This window comes from Aspergillus tubingensis (genome assembly GCF_013340325.1).
Source record: "Aspergillus tubingensis WU-2223L DNA, scaffold_11, whole genome shotgun sequence".
Lineage (NCBI taxonomy): Eukaryota > Fungi > Ascomycota > Eurotiomycetes > Eurotiales > Aspergillaceae > Aspergillus > Aspergillus tubingensis.
The window spans coordinates 715,909-739,140 of NW_023336285.1; the positions used below are offsets into that span (position 1 = coordinate 715,909).

Sequence of the window (23,232 nt, forward strand, 5' to 3'; positions counted from 1 at the left end):
GTCTTCAGCCCCGCGGTTAGTATCAGATGGGTAGACAAGATAGCGTATCCTGGACCCAATGAAGGTGAGCCCAATCAGAAAATCGCTTACATACCTGCAGGAAGTGTGAAGGATTCACAGGCAAAGTGAAACGAGCCAGGGTGATAGGCAGAAATAGGGACTGGGTTGTTCCGTCGCAATGGGACGATGTGGTGGAGTTTCGACCGACTGCGGGGTTTCGGTGCAGACAGCCGTTGGGCGGACACGGTTCGGAGTGGGGGGAGGGTTCCCAAAGCCAGTTGAGGATGATGCTTCTGAGATATACCTACAGAAGACAGACACAGGCTGCTAGCGATGCTGCCCTTCTGGGGGAATGTGGGAAATAAAATTGATGGAGATCGGCGTGTTGGAAGGAAAGTAAGTTGGGGGTGACAGATCGGATTGTGTTGCGCCTGCCACAAACACACGTGCCGAGGTGCTAATCGAGTCTCATCCATGGATCGCGTGCACTTGGTCTCGTATATTTATAGATGCAATTAATTGCGATATACACCGATCAGACGAATGTGATCATTTCCCACATCCACTATAGAAATACGCTACAGGCCCAGGACCCTTATAAAATACATCTGTTTCTCAGATCGAAAACTCACTGTGGGAAGGTCCGGAGGTATTTCCCGACATCTTGAACAGCCCTTAAAAGAGGGCACTGGCACTGCTACAACAAGCGTCGTTTTGAGTTTCTAAGCAACATATTACCCACGTGCTAGATCCTATTATGCATACACTATGTATTGAATGGAGTCAAGATAATAACAATGCTATGTACGCCATTGAATTGACCCTTAATCCCCTCCACAACGCCTATCCAATGTTGCCCCCGGCCGCATGTATATATCGAAACGAAGTGTAGAAGAGTTACCGCGGGTATAGCCACCAACCATCAACGCTCAAAACGACAACAAGCAATCATGCAAGAACAAACCCATGTTCACATCTGTGCAAGCACTTCTCCTACAACACTCTCCAACAACTTGAGACCATGGAACTTGGCCACGCTGTTCAAGATGTGCAGTTTCCTCTCAATCTCCTTCCGATCCATCGTTTCCACCCACACTCCACTGCACGAGCAATGCTCCATGAAATCGCTGACCTTCAGCGTTCCACATTTCGAGCACTTCAGGTCCTGTGTTTGCCACCCGACAATGTACCCCTGGATTTGACCGATCAAGATCTCTTCCTGTGCCAACCGGTCATATTCCGTTTGGCAGAACGGACAGCGCCATGGCTTGGTCGAGCTCTTACTGGCGTCAACTCCGGGCTCGGGCAGTACATCTTCGTCCCGACACAAATCCAGATCTCGGATCAGGCAGCATGAGCCGCAGGTGAGTTCGGGGATCTTGAGGCTCGCGCCGGGGTTCTCGAAGCGGCCTTCCTTGCTGAATTCTCGTACTTCGAACAGGGCTAGCAATTCGCGACGCAGTAACCGGGTCTCCATGGTAGTTAACTTTGACAGACTAAGGACTTGCATGAGTAGTTTCACGAGTTCCAACACCGGGTTGCGCTTCTCTTCATTAGGGTCGGACAGTACACCAGGGAGGACAGGGAAGATGTAATCAGAGGCTAGCTCCGGGTGAAGAAGCTCGTCGCGCTGCCGACGAATGAGACCAGTGATTTGCTTCTTCAGTGGTTTCGAAAACTTTTCTGCGAGGGCAGCCGAGGCTTCCTGGCTATCCTCGTCACTGGGGCGTCCAATTGGAATCTGCGTCAATCGAGGCGTAGAGTCGTTTGTATCCGGCCGTTTGAGACCGTGCATGAGTTCGATATACTCCACAACCCAGTCATGGAAAATACTTTGCATGGGCGTGGGCAGTGTACGGTTGAGTTGCCAGTGCATGACGGTTTCCAACTCTTGTTCATCGGACTCGACGACTTCTTGGCAACCTTTGCCACCGTAGTTATATTCGTCGTACCAAAGCAGGTAGTCCCAGTACTCCTTGATCTCGAGGTCGATGAAATGAAACGAGGGGTTGGCTCGGATGGACTTGAGCACGTACTGACTGTATGCGTAGGCATTGCCCACCTCCGTTTTGGAGGTCTGGAGCAAGAGACGGGTGGAGCTAGCAAAGATGACATTTGACCCAACGCGCCTGAATTCAGCCATCAGGCGCTGGAATGATTTCCGTGACAGCATCCGTACGTAGTGATGCAAGGACCGATCATAGAGACATGAGACCGGACTCTCTACCCATCGGATCAAATGCTGCACCATAATATCTGCCATGCTGTTTCCGTCGCAAGCCTCAGTCCACCAGTGCTTGACCATCTCACGCAGCACAACCGCGCCGGCTGAAGCGAATGCCTTTTCGGAGTACAAGACACCGCCTCCGTTAGGGTCTGCGGATTGGCCGGACGAAGCCAGAAGTGTATCCGCACCCTCCATCTCGTTAATGATGGACGATGTGAGAATTGTGTTGATTGCCAGATTACGAACCTCCAACTCAATGCATACTGTGGTATACGCACTTGGAACATTCACCGATGGCATGGAGACTTTCTCAAGAGGACCGGAGATATCGTCCTTCTCATAGCCCGCATGATCAGGCCGAGGGTTCGAAGACCACCAGAGCACAACGTTGTTCTGCTGGAGCCGTCTGGCATACGAGATATCGATGAGGAAGCGAGGGTCATCGTTCTCCAAGTTGCAAAGAGGAACGTCACCGTATCTAGCAAGCAATGTCAAGTGTTGAATCCAGGCGGAGAGATAGAGGTAGTGAGTGACCAATCGTCTGGCAATGAAGGACTGCCATCCCAGAGGTGGGAGATCCATATCTGACACTTCCGGTTTGACTGGCAGCGTAGGGTACTCTCGAAGGATCGGAATATCATGGCACAGACGCTTCCTTTGTTGTGACTGGATGACCATAACAGCGGGCATGGTCTCTTCGGACTTGAACTTCTTGATCAAGTCTCCAACCTCCAGGTGAGCCTTTCTCCTAGTAGTCACCTGTGTGGTCCTGAAATGGATCTTGTCCTGATATTCAAAAGCAGCCTGTGACTGGTCTCCTTCCATGGTTTGCACTCTTCGCGCGAGAAGTTCAGAATAGATCTTGTCGAGGTTCGGAAGACCCTGAACATCCCGCGTGCGGTTCAAAATCACGACATGTGCCTCATTCTTCGTGCTGGAGAAAAGGGCGAAAATCTGCCTGTCCCCAGATGCGACATGATAGAGATAATGGAAGGCAAGTGGCGAGTCAAGAAGATACGGTTGCTCTGTGGTTGTCCGGCATAGAGTCGAAAGGTCAAAGCCGCGGTCCAGGCCTTCTCCGAGAACACCCCGTTGCTCCTCATCGAACGTACAAATGCTACCCAGCTTAAGGACTGCCCGGATATTGAGAGGGATGTTCTTCTCGTAAACGCCCTCAACGCTAGGGTGCTGGAAGAGAACATCGATCTTTTCCGCTTCGCGGAGATATGTCTCTTCCGACAACGTTAACTTGAACAAATGGACCGAAGGATGTCCGTTGGGCAGTGTGTGGTTGACCTTTTCAACCTCGCAGTCCGGCACGTCGACATCAGGAAGTGAGTCCTGTTTGAGGTTGACGTAAATCTGCCGGGGCACCTTGACTGTGAGAGCATGTATCTTTCGGTCGATCAGTACAAACGCTCGCACAATGCCAGGCCTTCCTGTCTCGGAAAGCTGCAGAATTTGCCAGGTATTGATGTATAACAACTCGGCCTGGTTTCTGAACAGATTGCTCAATGAATCGCCACCTGCGTTTGCCCTTTCACCGAAAAGTTGACGACGACGAATGCGGGCTTGTTTCTGTATCTTCCACTTCTGCTTCTGGTATTTCAGGAAGCCAACATAGTCATCCTCCATTGACGGCATCTTCGCGGGGAGGGTCGCGAAAGGATCAAGAGAGGTCTTTGACAGACCTTCCGGATGCTTTCGCTTTTGGGAGATCTTGGTTTCGGATGATGGCTTGAGCTTCTGTGTAGAGTTGGCAATGGCTTCATCCAGATCACCTGTATGCTGGACACGATGGTCGAGAATATTCGTCGAGATGTCTGTCAATGGATTCTTCTCCTGCTTATCGGACTTGATGAACATATCTGTCATCTTCGTTTGCTTGAACCTGTCATCCTTGGTGTTGATCCGCCGTTGCAGCCAGTCGGGGTGAGCAACTCGAGGAACCGGGTTACGAATCTTCTGCAACGCAGCGGGGATGGTAATGAGCTTCTGCACAACGGAGCCCAGACGCTCAAGATAGTAGTCCCAGTCAATCACAGTACGAGGATCCATATCGCCGGGGTCATCTTTAAGCCACTTGCGCAAGAAGAAACGCTTCACGTTCTCCTCAGCGGAGAAGATCGCCACGGGAATGGCTCGTTCAGTGACAGGGGTGTTCCGGGGCTTGGATGAAATGATGTATTTGCAGTTCAAGCCCTTGTCTTTCACCATCTGCTCACCCAGGAACTCTGCCAGACGCCGTGCAGTTGTGATAGATGTTGACTTCTGGTTTCCATATTCTTCAAGTGTCTTCGTCATGCTCCTGTTCTCCGAAATGAGATCGATAAGTTCTTCGTCGGCCAAAGTTGCACCGTGTTCGTAAAGTACATCCAACCATCGGTCAGCCACCTTAGCCACTGCAGCATACGTCTCAGTAAGATTTGTGCCTTCCAGGAAGAATCGGAAGATTTGAGTTTGGAAAATCTTGATCAGTTTCAGCTCTCCACGACGTTTGACCTCGAAACCCTTCAGTTCCGCCAGTGAGCCGTCATGGTTAAAAACTGCATACCGTTTCTTCAAGTTCTTGTCCTCCTCCTTTGAGGTTGGCAAGATCATAGCTCTGTACGGACCATCGACCTCGAAGAAGATTGAGTTCTCACTGTTTTTGTCGTATCTGAATGTAGCAGGGTCGACTAGAGTCTGGTACTGATGATTTGTGTAGCTTCCATGGACGAGGTGGTTCAGCATGACACACGGATATGAGATACCCAGCTTCTTGCCGTTTTTCAGGGTAAATGAAAAGTTCTCTGGGAATGAGCCCGGCAACATACACCAGATACCGTCAGTGTCGAGTTCCAGAGGTCGTCCAATGCGTTCAACTAGCTCTCTTGCCATCTGAATGATGCGAGCACCTGTCAGACAAGTAACACCAGCCATTTCCATGGAGTACCATCGAGATCCCTTTCTCATGACATAACCATAGAAACTGTTAAGAATGACTTTGTGGGCAAGCTGCAAGGAATCATAGAGGACGATCATCTTTTTGGCCTCTTCCACCTCCGCAGCCGATGCCCCTGAAGATTTGAGAGCATCAGTCTTGCCTTTCCAGACCTTCTGCTTTCCTTTAAAATCGTATCGTCGGTCACGGAAACTGCGGACAGTGTCGACGTAGAATGGGTTTTCTCGTTGACAAATGATGGCCTCCCTGACCATTGTTTTGCTGTCGTGAATCTTGTGGTAAATCTTTTTGCTGTAATCCTGTAGTCGCTTTTTGACGATGCCGGCTTGTTCTTCGATGCTCATATCACCGAAGGACCTCATCGGGCTATTCTTGTGCTTTCCAGGGAACCTCTCATTTGCAACAGCCTGACGAATCATGTTGTACTCGTCACGCTTGGCCGGAAGGAATTCACCTCTCCATGCCCATGGCATTCGCCTATCGCAAGACTTTCCGGGTCGGTTGAAGTCACAGGCGGCACAGTTCGACTCTTGAATCATAGAGTCAGGCTGCAGTCGATTGGTGATCATGATGTTCGGATACATAGATGCAACGTCCAAGTGATAGATGAAGGGCACTTCATCCCTGTGTGGCCTCTCTTTGAGGTCAATCAACTTGTCCGCAATTTGCTTCTTGACTTCCTCGTAGTTCGTAACATCGTCCATCGACTTCTTCTCTTCTACCTCGATACTGAACTTCAACGCCGCATCCAGATCCCGGAGGAGCTCGTCTATCGCAGAAGGTTGCACGTTGAACGTAACAGGGATATCGCTTCGAAACACACCAGCTTCGATACTCTCGACGTGTCCTCCGACATAAGTTTCCGATTCGAGTAAATGTCCTTCATAGAAGGATTCCGGGGGGTCTTTGTGCTTGTTCGGCAGGACGATGTTTCCTTGATACGCCTGCACCATGAGCAGCATCTCACATAGTGTTCCAGTTCCCTTTCTCAGCGTGTCGTCGGGGTTGATAGGAAGAATCGTACACAGGGAGAAGATGAAAGGATGGACATATTTCATGTAGAGGTAGTATGTGGCGACGGCATCGGAAACGGAATATTCTGCCAGGGTCTGAGGGCGTTCGCTTGCGTACGGAGTCATCAGCTCTGGGTCGAGCTCGTCGGGATCGTATCCAAGCTTTGCGACTGTAACAGCTTTCAAACCACGACTTCCCTGGGGCAAATAACTATCACGGTTCACCCAGGCGAAGCAATCCATGTGAACACAGTGGTCACTTTGGTAGATATCCTCGCTGTTCTTGCGGAAACCGATCTCTCTGTACATGTCGATGCCGAGAACGCTAGCCCTAGCTTCCACGAAAGGCCAATCAAAAAAGTCACCGTTATAGGTAGCAATGACAGTAGGCTTCGCTTCTTTGATATGTTCGAAGAATCGCTCTAGAACACCGCGTTCGTCGGGTTCGTTGAAGATCATGAAAGGACCACTGTACTCTGGCTTGGGCGTGTATTCAAAATCATTGATGTCTTCGGATACGATCTCACGGTTGGTGATTAGAAAACCTTGCCCGTCGATCATGTAGGATATCATCATGATTTGGTCAATCACGGAGTCGGGAAATTTCAGCGGTAGCTTGGTTGTTTCAATATCGAAGGCTAGAACGACAGGGTCGGCTCGCGCAAGTCGTTCTTCTATGCAGGTCAATGAGATAACGCCGTGCTTTGCCTCTACTGTATACCATTTTCCTATTCGGATGTCTTGAAGCCGTTAGCGACGTGAAGAGAATACACATGATGCGGGTACGTACCCTTGTCAATCGAGACTCGAACATGATAAGGAACATCATATTCTCGAATATCAATAATGAAGTCGCTCGCGTTCATAGTAGCATTAGATCGTGATTCATTAATAAGTTCATCGTCAAAAAGGTCAAACCCAGCATTTGCGCTACAGATACCGGTCAGCCCAAACTTCCAAGACATAGACTCCAGATCGATGCACGTACCTGGAGATCTCCATGTAAGTATCCATCACATTTACATTCTTCTTGTTCTTCTCCGCCAGAGGAAGGAGTGTTTTGCGAACCTCCAACAAGTGGCTCACACTCGCAAAGTTGAGTTGGAGAAATGTCCGTTTGTACCCAAGCAGATGGTTTGGCAGATTGAGGTCCTCTTTCTCCACCCGCGTTATCTTCTTGATGAGCCCTTCAAACATCCTCCGACACCAATCCTCGACCTCAGTTTCACGGCCCTTCTTCACGGCAATCAAGAAATATGGGTCGTATTCAACAGTTGCCTTGAAACTCCCACCTCCATCTTCGAGAAAGTAGTAATCCACGCCGGCGCGTCCTCCGGGGACATTCGGATCTTCGATGGAGGTACTGTGCATGTTGATGAGCCAACCGACTCGTTTTTCGCCGGACTCAAACCGAGGGAACCCCAAGGATTCATCGATGCTGTTGGCCAGCCGGATTGCCTCGAATTTCTCATCTTGAGAGGTTGCTTCGGTGGATCGGAGAGACGAGAACTCGATTGTCTTCGTTCTTTTGGGATTAAAGGAGGCCGCGCTTGATCGGAACTTGTTCCCAAACTTGCTGGGTTTTCTTGAAGGCATTGCGACGGCGACGCGCCCACTGGCCGGGGCTGAAGATCACTGCAGAGCAAGGCGATAATGAGTTAGGCGAAACATGGAAAGCAATGGTGTATTTAACACAGGACAAAGCTGCGCATAGTTGACTTTTGGTGTAAATTAGCTTCTTTTTTTGGTGAACTGGACGTTTCTTCACAGACACAGTTGAGCGCGCTCCAATGTAACTGAATTGGTCGTTGATCCACTTGCATGTTGCGGAGCCCAGATTTGCCCTACGCCATTCCGACGCGTTCGCGTTTTCTACTTTACGCGTAGTCATTGGATGATCGCGGGCACCTCGGGGAAACTATCCATTTCTGCTGGCTAGCCGGGAGGTACCGGATAATAGGTTGATCCGTATACCGCGCATAGTTACCCGGTAGAGAAAATGCCCGCATAAGGCAATAGATTGGATATAGAGCGACGACAAGGTATCTCGAACCCACAATTGGATCTCACATAATGGCCGACGATGCGCGGGACCCAACTACCTCCACTCCGGAAGTGAGAGAGCCTGGGCAACAGGGAGACCGGAAACCGAAGCATGAGTTTCCCAAGTCGCAGGTCGGGAAGCTGTGGGATGCCTTCGGAAACCCCGAAGAGCCCGTGAATATGCTGCCTACAGCGACAACCAAGACCGGACAAAAGGCAAAGGATATCACGGTCACTGAGGCTATGAAAACAATGTCGCTCGAAAATGCCATGTCTTTCCATAAAGCGCCGTGTGCGCGTGACTCGCTGCTGCTCGGAATCGGGGCCGGGTTCGGTGTAGGCGGCGTTAGGGGCGTGGTTGGAGGTATGACATTCTAACAACGGATCTGATATAATACATGGTAGCTGATGAATTGAATGAATTTAGGACTGCGCTCTATGTGGACCGCTTGTAACTGGGCAGTAGGTGCTTTCGCTATTACAGCGCTTGCAGCCCACGAGTTCTGCCAACGGCGTCGCGTGGAGGAATTAGACGGCATGAAACAGGCAGTGGAGTTGATGAAGGCACTCAAGGATAAGAAACAACGTGAGAAGGAACAGAAGATCGAGGAAGCCGCCCGTTTGGCAGAGGAGGAAAGGAAACGGAAGAGCTGGACCAACCTATCGAATTACAAGTTTTGGTAGGCTTTTTGTGCATCGCATGGAGTACTGGAGTTGGATGGAATCTCATTGTATAGTACTATGTATAAAGTGGGCTGGTTGCAAAAGTACATATTCCTCTCTATATTAGGGGCTGCTACCCTATCCAACCTTGAAGTTGTGATGTCGTCATGTCTCGTGTCGATTATTTCAATCCAACGCCCGTTTCGATAAAGCCATAATAACCGATAAACTCCAGAAGTGTTAGGGATATCGTAAAGGATAGAAGGTGTGTCTCGAGACAAGGGTGTTCATACGCATATGCATACACATGTGAAATCCGCATCTAGACGTCAAACTTGACCCTTTTCTGAATGGCACCAGATTGGATAGACCGTATCCTCTCGAAGTCGGCACCGTCTCGGCGTTCTCGCCGCTTTTCGCGCGCCTCTCTGGCTTCACGGCTCCTCCATTCTGCGACCTGTTTCTTTCTCCTCTCTGACCTGGCCCAAGCCATTGCCGCAGTCGGTTTGAAACCAATTCCATTCAGCCCATATCCGTCGTCAGTAGGATCAGTCGGATTGTGACCCGTGATTTCCGAGTCATGCCATGTAAGTGGGTTCTCAGCTGTATCGGTTATAAGGGGTGGTGATGCACTGCGGCTACGCATCCTGGGAGAAGTCGTAGGGAGCTTCTTCTTGCGAGGGCTGGGTGTCGATCGTCTCTTTCTGGGAGATGGTGAACCGGATCTAGCAATTTCAGGAGACTGAGTAGCTTCCGCAAACTCTGACAGCTCCCCTGGGCTGGGACTAATCTCCATCGAGGTGTTTGCTTCGGATAAGGTGTAAGACTCATGAGTATCACCGTCTGAGGTAGGCCAGTTCCCCGACTGTGCCGTATGTGCGACTATGCCCTGATCTACTCCATACGGCACTGGCGACGTAGAAAATTGATCCCCGCGGATAGCCAATCGCCCCAAGCGACCAGCGACTAGCGCTCGCGGGCTGTATCGACCCCAGTCCTCTGCTTCCCGGATCTTGGATTCCTGGGGGTTGGGGATTGAGCCGCTTGATGTAGGTGAAGCGGAAGGACTGCGGTAATCAGAATCTTCGGACGATGCTCGCTTACGTTTAGGCGATTCAGAGGACATCGTCGGCAGGGTAGCTGGCATCATCGCGGGGCTGGGATTCATTGCGAAGGTGGGGGCATCACATCGACCGCGCCGGCTATGGTAAAGAATGGCACAGTAAGTGTGCGCTAAATAATAAAGCTAGCTTCTTAGTATCTTGACCAGAGTCATAAACGAAGCCATTATAACTAAGTAAATGGGGAGAGCACTGATGCTCGGGCCATGATATATGGTAGTGGCTGAACGAAGGGAAAGTGCAATGGGGTTGTCAGTCCTCGCTGGGGGGGAAGCCGGTCTGGGTGGTCATCGGCCCCTTCCTCCGCCCGGTGAATAAGCAGCGATCGACCCTGTAACTTAGAGTAGTTAACTAGTTAGTAGCCAGGATTCCTCCGCTGTTGGCTCGGATTAGATATCCAGGATACGGTTGGTTCCTTTGTTTAGATCGCTACTGGAAGTCCGTCAAACCACTAGTACTTTATCGCTTACAGCCAATTGCCATGTCATATAAGTCTAGAACCAAAAAGCCATATCAGATTGGCAGCAAGAACTACAAACAAATTTTAACACGACACAGGCCTCAATCGAATAATTTACAAGATACCCAGCCCATCAAGTCGTCAAGGAGAAAACAGAACATGGTTGGCAAGAATAATAAAGAAAACCCATCAACGCCGCGACAATGACGCCCTCCTGTCCCAAGACTCGGTACTTTTAAACCTTCTTCTTCTTTTTGGACGGCTCAGCATCGCTGTCGTGCTTCCGCTTCTTCTTCTCGGACTCGCCCTCGCCAACGTCAGACTTGCGCTTCTTCTTCTTCTCCTCCTTCTCGCCCTTCTCCTTCTTCTCCTTCTTTTCCTTCTTGTCCTTCTTTTCCTTCTTCTCCTTCTTGTCCTTCTTCTCGGCCTTCTCATCAGCGTCCTGCATCTCGGCATCGCTCTCAGCGCCGTCAATGTCCATATCAGCAAGGACAGCATCCATGGCGTTTTTCTGTAAAAACCATCAGTAAACTTGTTACGAAAAATAGGGAGATTTGGTTCACTAGGGTAATAGCAAACACACTAGCTGTATTGACTTACCATGGCGACCTCGTTCTTGGTAGGGGCAGCACCAGTGGCGTAGAAGTCCAGACGCTCCTCAACCTGCTTCTTAAGGGCCTCACCGAACTTGGTGGAGGGCTCCTCGGAGAAGTTGTCAATTCTGGAGGCGATGGAGCACTTGTTGGCAAGGAAACGCGAGATGCGACCCTTGTTCTTGGGGCCAGCTCTTCCAATGAAAGAGGAGTGGTACAGAAGACCGTACTTGGGGGTGTTACCCTTGGTCTTCAAGGCTCTGAAGAGGGCCTTCTCAGCACCGAGAATCTGGACCGTAGAAGCGGGGTACTTGGACAGGTTGGTCAAGCTACCGGCGTGGGAGATCAAACGAGCACCAACGATCTCACCAATAAGGGCAGCAAGGTTGGGGGCGACAACGCTCATCTTGGAAATCAGGTACTGGTGGAGAGACTTGCGGTACTTGGACAGGCTGACAACGCGCTGGGCGAAAGAGATAACGTTCTCCATGTCGGTCTCGGAAATCTCCTGACCCATGCTGTGCTTAGCAGCGTCGATGATGCTCTGGGCGACACCCTCATCGTCCTCCACAAGGGCAGCAATGTCGTGCAACTTCTCGTCGTTCAAGCTCTTCTTGTCCTGAACGAACAAGGCAATCTGGGCGTAGCGCTGGTTGTCGGAGACGATCTTGTAGAGTTCGGGGAAGTGCCAGGAGTACCATTCCCTGACTCTCATGGAGAAAGTGTTGATGGCCTTGTCGAGCTGGTCGAGGATAGCAATGGCCTGGATGATGTGGTTGTCATCGCGCTGAACGGAGAACTTAACCTTGGCGCGAGAGTAAGCGTGACCAAGACCAAGCTGGGCGGTGTCCATATCACCCTCACGCAGCTGCTTCAGCAGCTTGGTGGCGTGCAGTCTGACACCACGAAGCATATCCTGGACGACCTCGCTGGTGTCTCCAGTCTCGCAGTCAACGAAAGAGAAGGCAGACTTGATACTTCCAGCCAAGGCCTTGTCGGCCAGACCCAGAACAACCTTCTTCTTCTTGTTGGGCTTGGGCAAGTTCAATTCGAGGAAAGAGATCAGAGTGTCCGAAGCGACACCCTCGGAGACATCGTTGATTTCACTGAGGGCCTGCTTGTTGTTCCTGGAAGTTGTCAGAATCCTGCGGGAAAGTGCCCCTATGGGAAAAATTGAACCACATACTCGAAAGGCAGGAAACTGGACAGTTCGACCATTTTACCGAAACTGGCCAAGTCGTTAACACCTTCTTGAACCTCCTTCAAGCGGTTTCCCACGCTGTCACCCTGGTGGGCGACCTTGAAAAGCGAGTAGCCCATGGGGCCCTCGAACAGAAGGAAGTCGGCCATTGCGAAATTGAGGGAAGGGCCCTAAAAATTAGACAAAACGGTCCTTTACGTGCGACTTATCGTGGTCGCGTCTCAATTTCCCGGGGTTATGCGACCGTAGACCTGCCGTGGACCGACGTGGAGTTGAAGAAAAGCCTGGGAGGGTAGATTTGCAGAGTCGAGCCGTCGGAGCTCTTTTTTTTCGCGGCGGCGCTAGTGCGAACATCGAATGTGGGCTTTTTGCCAAAACTACAGCTCACCGCATTCGACGGCAAACACCACCAGGTTTGTGGCCGCGCGGGCATCGTCTTAGGGGCCCTACAGCACCAGCCAGCCTTATCTTTTTCTCCGGATTTCTTTCGTTGGGTTTTTGTTGCTTGTCGCTCTTTCGTGCTGCAGAAAATGTCTGCAACGCAGTTACTCAATCCCAAGGCCGAGTCGAGGGTATGCATGCAGTTATCCTTCTTCCCTTTACCCCCCCGAAACATTAGCCCCTCAGTGGTCCAGCAGAGACTAACAGTTCGCAGCGGAGAGCGGAGGCCTTGAAGGTCAACATCAGCGCCGGTGAGGGTCTTCAGGATGTCTTGAAGTCCAACTTGGGTCCCTCGGGTACTCTGAAGATGTATGTTCCAATTTATGATGGTAATAGACAGATGCAGAGCTGACTGATCATAGGTTGGTGGATGGTGCAGGCGGAGTATGAGATATTCCCTCGAGTCCGGCAATTCGGCATTTTCATTAACAATGTTGCGAACAGATCAAGTTGACTAAAGATGGAAATGTTCTGCTGCGTGAGATGGTGAGTGGTATCTACAATCAGGAATTATAAACTCTCATGCTAACCGGTGCAGCAAATCCAAAACCCCACGGCTGTGAGCTAGACCTCCCTCCTCCTCCCCCAAACGCAATTATTAATACAGGCAAAAGGTTATGATTGCCCGGGCTGCAACGGCACAGGATGATATTACCGGTGATGGAACGACATCTGTCGTCCTGTTGGTGGGTGAGCTTCTGAAGCAGGCAAATCGTCACATCTCCGAGGGTCTGCACCCTCGTGTTATCACGGATGGTTATGAAATTGCGAAGAATGAGTCTCTGAAGGTCAGTACATCGGAATCTAAGATGGTGGGTCATCTACAATACTAAGCTATGGTGGTATATAGTTCCTCGAGCAATTCAAGCTTGAACGGACAGTTGACCGTGAACTCCTCCTTTCCGTTGCGCGGACGTCGCTCAGCACGAAGTTGAACAGCGCTCTGGCCGAGAAGCTTACGCCTGATATCGTCGACGCCGTCCTTGCCATCCACAGAGCTCCCGAGAAGCCCGATCTACACATGATTGAGATCATGACCATGCAACATCGCACGTCCTCTGACACCAGACTCATCCGTGGTCTTGCTCTTGACCACGGTGCCAGACACCCCGACATGCCCAAGCGTGTGGAGAACGCGTTCATCCTGACCCTGAACGTGAGTCTGGAGTACGAGAAGTCTGAAATCAACTCTGGCTTCTACTACTCTTCTGCCGAACAGAGGGATAAGTTGGTGGAGAGTGAACGCAAGTTCGTCGATGCTAAGCTGAAGAAGATCGTGGAGCTCAAGCAACAAGTCTGCGGCACCGACCCCAACAAGAGCTTCGTTGTCATTAACCAGAAGGGTATTGACCCTCTGAGCTTGGATGTCCTTGTCAAGAACGGCATTCTCGCTCTCCGGAGAGCTAAGCGGAGGAACATGGAGCGTCTTCAACTTATCTGCGGTGGTACTGCACAGAACAGTGTTGAGGATTTGACGCCTGACGTCCTTGGATGGGCTGGCTTGGTCTACGAGCACCAGCTCGGCGAGGAGAAGTTCACTTTCGTTGAGGAAGTCAAGGACCCCAAGTCCGTCACTATCCTCATCAAGGGACCCAACCAGCACACCATCGCACAGGTGAAGGATGCTGTTCGCGACGGTCTGCGGTCCGTCTACAACACCATCGTCGACAACTGTGTCATCCCCGGTGCTGGTAGCTTCCAGGTGGCCTGCGCCGCACACCTCACTTCCGAGGCCTTCCGCAAGACTGTCAAGGGCAAGGCCAAGTGGGGTGTTCAGGCTTTCGCCGACGCCCTTCTCATCATCCCCAAGACCCTTGCTGCCAACTCTGGCCATGATGTCCAGGACTCATTGGCGGCTCTGCAAGACGAGCAGTCGAACGGCAACACCGTCGGTCTGGACCTGACCACTGGTGAGCCGATGGACCCCATCCAGGAAGGTGTCTTCGACTCTTTCCGTGTGCTACGTAACTGCGTCGCGTCAAGCACGGGTATTGCCTCGAACCTCCTGCTCTGCGATGAGCTGCTCAAGGCCAGACAAATGGGCCGACAGGGAGGACCTGGCGGTATGGATGAGTAATGTGATGGCTACGTCTAAGGCGAGTTATTGTAAAGCGAGAACATCAGGTTCTTCCATATTCGGAATACCGGTATAGAAAAATATCCTACGTCGAAAATTGTACTTCACATACTTACGTATCCTAATCGATTTTAATCCACGAGGGAATTAATCGTGTTTCAAACCCGCTAGCATGTAATGTTGCCTCGTTCATGGCTGCCTAAGGGACGGTGAGTGCTTCGACTTGATCCGTTGAAAGTCAAAATGTAGGCAGCGAGATAAGTACCATGCTCATAGCACATGCAAAGTACTATTGTCGCTTGGCTGTAATTACTAGTGAATAAGAAGTGAGCGAGTTGCGTAACTTGCAGAGCTAACTCGCAATAGGTGGAGTTACTCTTCCGTTACAAGGTAGCATCCTAGAATGTGATGTTGTTTCAGAGAGCTTACATTGCATCCTACTATTTCCATGAGACTAGTCCGTCAGTATATACTAGTATTGCTAGGTATTCATTAATGATATGATGCTCCATACGGTCAGTAGCGTAAGTAGAGGCAAATGATAATACATGACACGCTGTTTCCACATCAGGAAACATGGCGGTAGAACGTAACGATAGGCTCAAAGATAGGCAGGAAGCTCCTATCCAGCATCTTCGTCAACCTCATCACTGTCGACCTCACTCTCTTCAGTGGAATCAGCCGGGGCCCATTTCCCCAGAAAACCTTCATCTCTAACAGGGTCTTGGAGCGCCATATGATGTGACTTGGCCCACTCAAGAATCTTAGACTTCCGAATCAACAAGGGCTCCTCTGTGCCCGATCCAGCCTCGCCAGATGAATCCTTTGTCCGGCGCTTTTTAGCAGGCGTCGCAGGCTCCACGGCCCCCAGGCCTTGAAGAGCGGTGACAACATCCTCAGGCAACATCCCCGTCGCCAGACCAATGTCCTGCACTGTCATGAGCTCGTGGGTATGTTTTCGCTTGGACGTCTTCGGAGACTTCTGCTTCAGTGGCACGGAGGAGCCCGACGGCGCCTCTGCTTCCTTCGGGTTGCCGCCCCGTAACAATAGATACCTGGCTATTCGTTCCTGCCAGAACCGAGTATAACTCCTATGACCCATCTCACTGAGCGGCCGTTCCGGACCGCCTATGAGACCACTATCACTCTCCCAGGAACTGATCTTGTAACTCACGCCCATCAACAGCTTTCCAAGCTGCTTATGCTGGTAGGGCGGGAAGACGAGGATGCATGCGAGATTGTTCGCATCCCAGGAGAGTTTCTCTTTCGAGAAGAACCCCAAGACGTAGTAATTCTCGGGGTCATTGGGATCGGTGAAGACGAGGAGGTAGTAGAGGAAGGAGACGACATCGTAAAAGACGGACTTGTGATCGAGGAAGAGTTTGGCGAACAAGGAAAGGTTTTGCGCGTAGAGCTTGTGACATTCACCGTCTAGCTCCCACACGGAGTATCCGCCATGATCGTAGACTTTCGTTCCGGGAGGTGTTGTCCGGTGTTGGCAGAGTCGCGTATGTTGCGCGTAGGCGTGGACGTCGCACGAGTACCGGAAGCACCAACGACAGACGTACAACCGGTCTGTGTCTTTACTGACGAGATCTTCCGGATAGATGGACTGATACCATGTTGGGAAAAGGAGGTCACCCAGTACGACGTGCTTGACGTTACGGTCGGTGGAGGATGGTTCGGTGCGCGACACAGGGTCACTGGGAGCCATTGGAGACACGGGGGAGGGAAGGGGAAACGATCAGGACTAGTAGTAGCTAGGAACGAATGGCGTCAATTCGGCGGCTTATTTCTTCTTCCTTCCCCCTTAATGATGAATTGATGGTAATCGGGGAGCGGACGCGTTTCTGTGGAGATGCCAGCCATCTGTGACGGCGGTTTGTAGTAGGTCCTGGACACTTTTTTTTTTACCCTTTCCTCCCTTACGCTGGTTGCTTTGGATAGGCCGGGCGGGAGGGATTAGCCTAAAAGAGTCCGGAAAGGCAGTACAGCTTACTTGCATATTTTCTGCTTACTATGGAGAGAAAGAAGAAACCCGGAAGGGAAAGGCGGAGGGATTATATTGGGGGAATTGGATACAATCAATTTGTTTAGCTGTTTAGCTAGTATATGATACGCTCAAGCTTTCTTTTCCCACTCACTCTGCAGGGACACTTGCTGCAGTCGTCACTAGATTAGATTTTGGTATAGAGGATACGTAGGACCTCCATCCACCTGCGGATTCCTTCCCGTCAAATGAAACCAGTCAGACCAGTTGGACCGGGTCAGTTGATCTCCGTCACCATCCAATCATATTACCGCCGCGCGGGGAGAAAGACAAGCTTGACTGCAACTAGTTTCGTTGCTGAGAGAGTCTTAGAGAGTCTTGGAGTTCTTGGGATGTTGGAGAGGATCCAGACTAACTAACTAACTAGTCTTCTCATCGTCTCTTATTGACGGATTACTTTACTTTCCAAAGTACTTTGGCTGACTAGTAGATCTCTCCTCATCCGCAACTTCATTCCTTCATATCACGTCAAACATCTCCTTCAATATCCGGTTGCCTGGACCCCTAACCTTTTCCTGTGCCTTCCCTTCCCGTTACACTGCAGCTGACCTTCGTATGACGATGGTCGGCTTCCTCTTGCGGAATCTTGTTGTCTGAACTGAGGCGAAAAGACGATCCAACGCCGAAACTAAAGCTGTTGTTCCCATAGGCAGCAGCAATAGTGACGACGACCGCCGCCTGCCAGCCTTTGTTCCCCCCCCTCCCTCCCTCCTTATCGCCGCTCCCCCCGGGGTTCAGACAGACCCTTATCCTACGGCCTAGATTCCTGTCAAGCTTGATCCCTTTTCTCTCTTGCTGATCGCCAGCCAGCTTACTGTTCCTTTCTGGTGTATCTGAATCCTTTAACTGGCTACTTTCTTCACCAGCATCGCCTGCGTGCTGCGTGGTTCATCATTCATCGTCTTCTCTTGGCTTCATAACGGTCTGGGAGCGGAACTTTGCTCTTCCGCGACCGTTGTGTTTTATCGCCGAAGATGTTGAAACCGTTCCAGATCAGAGATCTTCATGGATCTCCATCACATACATCTGCAGAGGTGCCCTCGGCATCCACTCAACCCTTGACAAGGAAACCATCACCACCCAGAGCTCGTCGGGGAATCGTGCAGCTGTCTGCTCCCCAATATGATGATCTTGCATCGAATCACCCGCGGGCACGGTTGACTTATGTTGATGACGATGATGGGGAGATCATCACTGTATGTCTTATCGCATATCCTGCGTCGTTTTGGTACTAATCCGTCTTTACAGGTTGGATCGTCTCTCGAACTCTCCCAACGCCTCGATGAGCCTGTTGACCTTGCGCACGACCCGATGCCGCAGGAAGCCACCGAACCCATGCACCTCTTCGATATTCGACGCTCGAACTCAATAACCGAATTGTGGAAGAAGTTCCAGATAAAGCAAGACGGCAAGGATGCGGACAACCGCGCTGGATCATCAACCGTGGACGCCCCGGCTGCTAGCACTTCAGCAGAAGTACGGTCAGGTACTGAGCAAGAGAACGTTGAAGCTACGAAGATCGACGACACAGCATCACTCATGGCCGCCTTTGAGGCTGAGATGGCCAAGATTCTCGATGCTTCTAGGAATATACAAGAAAATAACACTTCGGAAGGACCTTCAGCTCCCGCTCAGGAGCCAGCGGGAACCCCAAGGAGCAGGACTCCAAATCCCACGGATGCATTTACTTATGCAATGCGGAACCTGCTCAACGGGGCTGAGTTGCTCAGTTCTGGGGTGAGATCAAGTATACCCGAGATTGAACGGCAGCTGGAGAACGCTCAGAGGGCCCTTCCTGGAAATGTTGGGTCCTCGGTACAAGGTGCTCTTGCGAGTTTGGAAGCCCAGATGAGACAGCTTACCGGCTCTATCAACCATACCGTTGGTGGTGCGTCGACAGGGAACATTCTCCAGGGAGAACTCCCTACAGCCGCCGGCACTGTGGACAGTCTGCGTGCAATGGCGTCGGAACTTGGAAATGTAGGGCATACTCTGTTCGAAGCGTTTGAGTCGGAGTTTGGCTGCACTCGAACGGGTGGTCAACCCCAGGCTTCCTCTGAACAACGTCCAGATGGCCTCCGTCCCGACCAGGCTGAACCCTCCAGACCATCTGATGCCACTGCAGTTAATAGTGTTGTCCCCGATGTGGTAGACCAGCCAACCCAGGATCGGGATCTGGGAAGCCGCGAGACAAAATCCGGAGAGAAAGAGTTGGAACCAGAAGCAGACCTTAAAACTGGCTCCAAGAAAGCTGCAGAGGCGGATGGACCGACTCAACCAGGCGGCCCTAACCAGGCGCAGCCAGATGCACCTTCATACGTGCCTCACGGACGCCACGGCCATTTTGCTTTCACACCCTACTTTCAACCACCACCGCCCCCTCCTCCACCGCATCCTCATCCCCATCACCATTATCCGCCTCCGCCTCCGCCTCCTCCTTTCTTCGGTCCACCTCCCCATCTTTTTCACCAGCCCTTCCCAGGTCCACCGCCGCCTCCTTTCTGGCCGACACCCGAGAATTTTAATCATCCTCACTTCCCTGCTGGGCCTGAGGTTCCTCGTCCACAACCCACGAGTACTCATGCACATCCCTCTCAACACACGCACCGACGTTGGCATCCACACACATACAACTGTCGCCGTGGCCGCGCTCCCATTAGTCGCCAACATGCTCATGAACAAGATCGTGGTGTAACCAACGATGTACCATCTTCTAGCCACAATGCTACGCCGACAGAGACACAAAGCTCCACTAACACATCATTGTTCGTCGGCAATGTGGGCTTCAATGTTAGCGAGAAGATGATCCGCGACGTCTTTGCCTCCCGGGGTTTTCTCGTAGATGTACATCTGCCTCTTGATGTTGGGACCGAGAAGCACGCTGGATTTGGCTACCTATCCTTCCCATCTGTCCCTGCGGCAAAGGCGGCCCTGGAGGCCTTGCAGGGGACGCATATTGATGGGCATGCAATTAACCTGGAATTCAGTGAGCAGACCCCGGTCACCAGGCTGCACCCTGAGGAACCTTTTCCTCAAGCAACTTCAGACGGTCCAATGCCTGCTGTTAGTGAGCGCAAGTCCATCCCTTCTGAGCTTCAAGGATCTACAGCTACGCCCGCCAAGTTGAAGACATCACTTAGTAATCAAGATGATTTCAAATCGCTCAGCGGTAAACGTGCCGTCCCTTTGACCGTGGCGGACTTGTGTTCCAATGATAATCGCAATCCGGGCAACACAGCGTCTCCCAATAGTCTGGAAGACTCGTCCTTGGGGGATTCCACGCGGCTCAATTCACTTTACCCGTCCCTCTTGCCTGAAGGTGTCCCCAAGTCGGGGCCTTCTGAGCCCGTGAGTCCTGAATTTGATCGGATCCCCGAGCTTACGCGTGAATTGGAAGAGTGCCGCTTTCCCCCGGTCTCACAGCTCGAAGCGCACTTTTTGGCTGAGCAGCAGAAGGAAGCGGCTTCATCCAGCGCACAGACGAGGTGTGACGGTAAAGCACCGGAAGCCAGACACTTGAACGGCAATGCGGCGCTGCAGGGGCTTCCCGGCACGTTTCCGCAGGAGGTCCGTGAGAATTCGTCGGCACAGCCTGGACAGTTCTCAGAGACCCGTAATCTGCATGGTGTGCATGACCATGAGGAATCATCTTTTGGCCCTCGCCGCCATGTTAGACGTTGGAAGAGCCAGCGACCCCGCTCTGCTTGGCAAGATGAATTCTCGGGGTGGGACGCCCCTCGCGGCATATTCGGCTGGAGACCGGAAGGACGTCATCGTCACCGCGGCGGACGTCGGAACAGTTTTGAAACCCCTTCTTCCGAGACTCAGGCAATCAATCCTGATGTCAGGCAACGCGACATTGACGACTGCGTCTCTACCTTGGTGAGTTTGGGATATGGCGGTGCAAGCGATGGTGGCCATCAACGAATCGCGATTTATGCTGCGGCCGCAGACGGCAGGGTATCAGATGCGATTGAAATGATTGAGGAAGAACGCAAGGCATACGAACAACAGGGATCGACGATGTGACGACCAACTTGGTAATAATACTTCTTTTCTTACAACTTGATATGACCCAGACTCGTTGGGATCCAAGTAGCTGTGGACTTTACGGTCTGTTCTGAGACTGATACTGCTGGAATGCGTGTGCTTTGGGCGGATTACGCTACATATTCCCTACTCCATCGCTAAATCAGAAAAGTGACAATATTTAATCGTATATGGCTTAATTTAGAGCTGCTCGTAGCTGTCCGTCGCACGTAACAACGAAGAGATCCAGCGATAAGTGAGCGGCTTATCGCGTGCGGCTTGCGGAGCTGAATCATCGATCGGCCCGGCGCACTTCTTCCACGCCGATGCACACCCGCGATACTTTCGCCAATCTATCTTTCTGGCCCGCGCGATTTCTCCCATTGATTCGAAGAGATGCTGACATGGCGGCGGACGTTCGCCACATCGGTTGCGCGACTGAACAATAGGCCAGCAGCAAGGAGCGCCGGCTCCACGCTTCTTCGCTGCGCCCAGGTCCTCGAGCAGAGTCAGAAGGGATCTAGTCTGGAGGACCAGGAGATCCAATTGAACGGGTTCATTCGATCAGTTCGCAAGCAGAAGCGTTTCGCTTTTGCTGAGATCTCCGATGGATCGACAGTCAAGCCTTTGCAGGCTATCCTGAATCCCTCCCAGGCTGCCGAGTACGTCCTCCGCGATCTCGAAATCTTTCAACCACGACCCTAGATACTGACTGTCGCTCGCACGCTCTCCAGACTATCTACCGGAACAGCTGTCGAAATTTCAGGAGTATGGAAGGCATGTCCGCCAGGCAAGGAGCAGACACATGAGCTGCAGGCCACCTCTGTGAACATCGTGGGAAAGACCGACCCCGAGGTAGGATCCTCTCGTCCTCAATTACAGACGTATACTAACTCACAATTATCCTTACATAGACCTACCCTATCCAAAAGAAATACCACAGTCCCGAATTCCTCCGTCAAATCCCCCACCTACGCCTTCGCACGCCCTTCAATTCCCTCCTCTCGCGATTCAGATCTGAATGCCTATACCAACTCGGAAATGTATTTCGGCACGCTCCCAACGGCGGCTTCGTCCAGGTGCACCCGCCGCTAATCACATCGTCGGACTGCGAAGGAGCCGGAGAAACATTCACAGTGCTACCGCGTGAGGCAGTAGGGACGACGCCAGCCGATGGCGACCACTTCTTCCGCGCTCCCAAGTACCTCACGGTATCATCACAGCTGCATCTGGAAGCATACGCTGCGGAGCTAGGAAACGTATGGACCATGTCACCCATGTTCCGGGCGGAGAAGAGCGACACGCCGCGCCATCTCAGCGAATTTTACATGTTAGAAGCAGAGGCAAACTTCATGACCGACCTGGACACCCTCACAGACCTCGTCGAGTACCTTCTCCGCGACCTAACCCGTCGCCTCTACGACACGCCCGTCGGACAGGAAATCCTCACCACCAAACGCCCCGGCGAATCCAACTCGGAGGAATCGGCAACAACCATAGACCCTGCTGACCTTCGCCAACGGTGGCAGGACATGATCGACGGGCCCAAATGGCGACGCATGACATACACCGAAGCGATCGAGCTCCTCCAAGACGCCGTCGCCAAGGACTCCGCCACCTTCGAGTACCCCCCAACGTGGGAGGGCGGTCTCCAACTCGAACACGAGAAATACATCGTTGACGTGCTCAACCACGGGCACCCGGTCTTCGTAACCGACTATCCCAAGCCAATCAAACCTTTCTACATGGCCCCGTCGCACGCATCAGCGGCCACCACCCACGGTGAAACAGTCGCCTGCTTTGACCTTCTCTTACCAGAGGTCAGCGAAGTAGCTGGCGGTTCACTCCGCGAGCACCGCCTCCCGGAGATCATCCAGAACATGCGCCAACATGGTTTGATCAAGAACCTTGCCGCATCGAATGACGGCACTGACACAGCCACGCCCAACTCCCATCAAGCAGAAGAACTGTATCCTCATCTCCTCCCCGGCGAAGATCTAGGCCATCTCCAATGGTACGCCGACCTCCGTCGATGGGGTACCGCGCCGCACGGAGGCTTCGGACTCGGGTTCGATCGCTTCCTGGGATACTTGGCTGGCGTATCCAGTGTTAGAGATATTGTCGCGTTCCCTAGATACTTCGGTCGGGCGGATTGCTAGATCAGGTGAGACGAGACAAGACGAGACATGTATATTATCATCACCATTTACTCGAAAAATTAAATGTATTATAGTTTCTAAAATCTCACATTGTAACATACACCAGTAACCAGTAACCAGTCATCTTCTACTAACCGATGTAAGTAACAAAGCGACCAACAATCACAAGCATAAGCATATGCATAAGCATGGTAAGCAATCAATCAAAACA

General features: G+C 51.7%; 8 protein-coding genes across 8 annotated transcripts; 4 read left to right on the top strand and 4 right to left on the bottom strand.

Annotated features, from left to right (window-relative positions):
* Positions 1-970: 970 nt before the first annotated feature.
* On the bottom strand, positions 971-7,780 carry AtWU_09587 (DNA polymerase epsilon catalytic subunit POL2; the record flags this gene model as incomplete). The annotated part of the gene is made up of 3 exons (XM_035504693.1): positions 971-6,924; positions 6,975-7,114; positions 7,173-7,780. The coding sequence occupies 3 exons, from the start codon at positions 7,778-7,780 to the stop codon at positions 971-973; spliced, it is 6,702 nt and encodes a 2,233-aa protein (XP_035360586.1).
* A 477-nt stretch (positions 7,781-8,257) lies between these two features.
* AtWU_09588 (cytochrome oxidase biogenesis protein, Cox20 subunit) lies at positions 8,258-8,911 on the top strand (the record flags this gene model as incomplete). The annotated part of the gene is made up of 2 exons (XM_035504694.1): positions 8,258-8,591; positions 8,655-8,911. 2 exons carry the CDS (start codon positions 8,258-8,260, stop codon positions 8,909-8,911), a joined length of 591 nt encoding a protein of 196 aa, XP_035360587.1.
* Positions 8,912-9,212: 301 nt separating this feature from the next.
* Positions 9,213-10,058, bottom strand: AtWU_09589 (uncharacterized protein; the record flags this gene model as incomplete). The annotated part of the gene is made up of 1 exon (XM_035504695.1): positions 9,213-10,058. One exon carries the CDS (start codon positions 10,056-10,058, stop codon positions 9,213-9,215), a length of 846 nt encoding a protein of 281 aa, XP_035360588.1.
* Positions 10,059-10,706: 648 nt separating this feature from the next.
* On the bottom strand, positions 10,707-12,414 carry sik1 (snoRNP complex protein NOP56; the record flags this gene model as incomplete). Its single annotated transcript, XM_035504696.1, has 3 exons — positions 10,707-10,982; positions 11,072-12,191; positions 12,251-12,414. 3 exons carry the CDS (start codon positions 12,412-12,414, stop codon positions 10,707-10,709), a joined length of 1,560 nt encoding a protein of 519 aa, XP_035360589.1.
* Positions 12,415-12,795: 381 nt separating this feature from the next.
* On the top strand, positions 12,796-14,783 carry AtWU_09591 (chaperonin-containing T-complex subunit CCT6; the record flags this gene model as incomplete). Its single annotated transcript, XM_035504697.1, has 7 exons — positions 12,796-12,837; positions 12,921-13,015; positions 13,069-13,090; positions 13,151-13,192; positions 13,245-13,265; positions 13,321-13,494; positions 13,557-14,783. The coding sequence occupies 7 exons, from the start codon at positions 12,796-12,798 to the stop codon at positions 14,781-14,783; spliced, it is 1,623 nt and encodes a 540-aa protein (XP_035360590.1).
* Positions 14,784-15,405: 622 nt separating this feature from the next.
* AtWU_09592 (putative histone acetyltransferase (MysT1)) lies at positions 15,406-16,497 on the bottom strand (the record flags this gene model as incomplete). The annotated part of the gene is made up of 1 exon (XM_035504698.1): positions 15,406-16,497. The coding sequence occupies one exon, from the start codon at positions 16,495-16,497 to the stop codon at positions 15,406-15,408; it is 1,092 nt and encodes a 363-aa protein (XP_035360591.1).
* Positions 16,498-17,807: 1,310 nt separating this feature from the next.
* On the top strand, positions 17,808-20,862 carry AtWU_09593 (TIGR00730 family protein; the record flags this gene model as incomplete). Its single annotated transcript, XM_035504699.1, has 2 exons — positions 17,808-18,029; positions 18,082-20,862. The coding sequence occupies 2 exons, from the start codon at positions 17,808-17,810 to the stop codon at positions 20,860-20,862; spliced, it is 3,003 nt and encodes a 1,000-aa protein (XP_035360592.1).
* Positions 20,863-21,258: 396 nt separating this feature from the next.
* Positions 21,259-23,021, top strand: AtWU_09594 (asparagine--tRNA ligase SLM5; the record flags this gene model as incomplete). The annotated part of the gene is made up of 3 exons (XM_035504700.1): positions 21,259-21,524; positions 21,597-21,717; positions 21,777-23,021. The coding sequence occupies 3 exons, from the start codon at positions 21,259-21,261 to the stop codon at positions 23,019-23,021; spliced, it is 1,632 nt and encodes a 543-aa protein (XP_035360593.1).
* Positions 23,022-23,232: the final 211 nt, after the last annotated feature.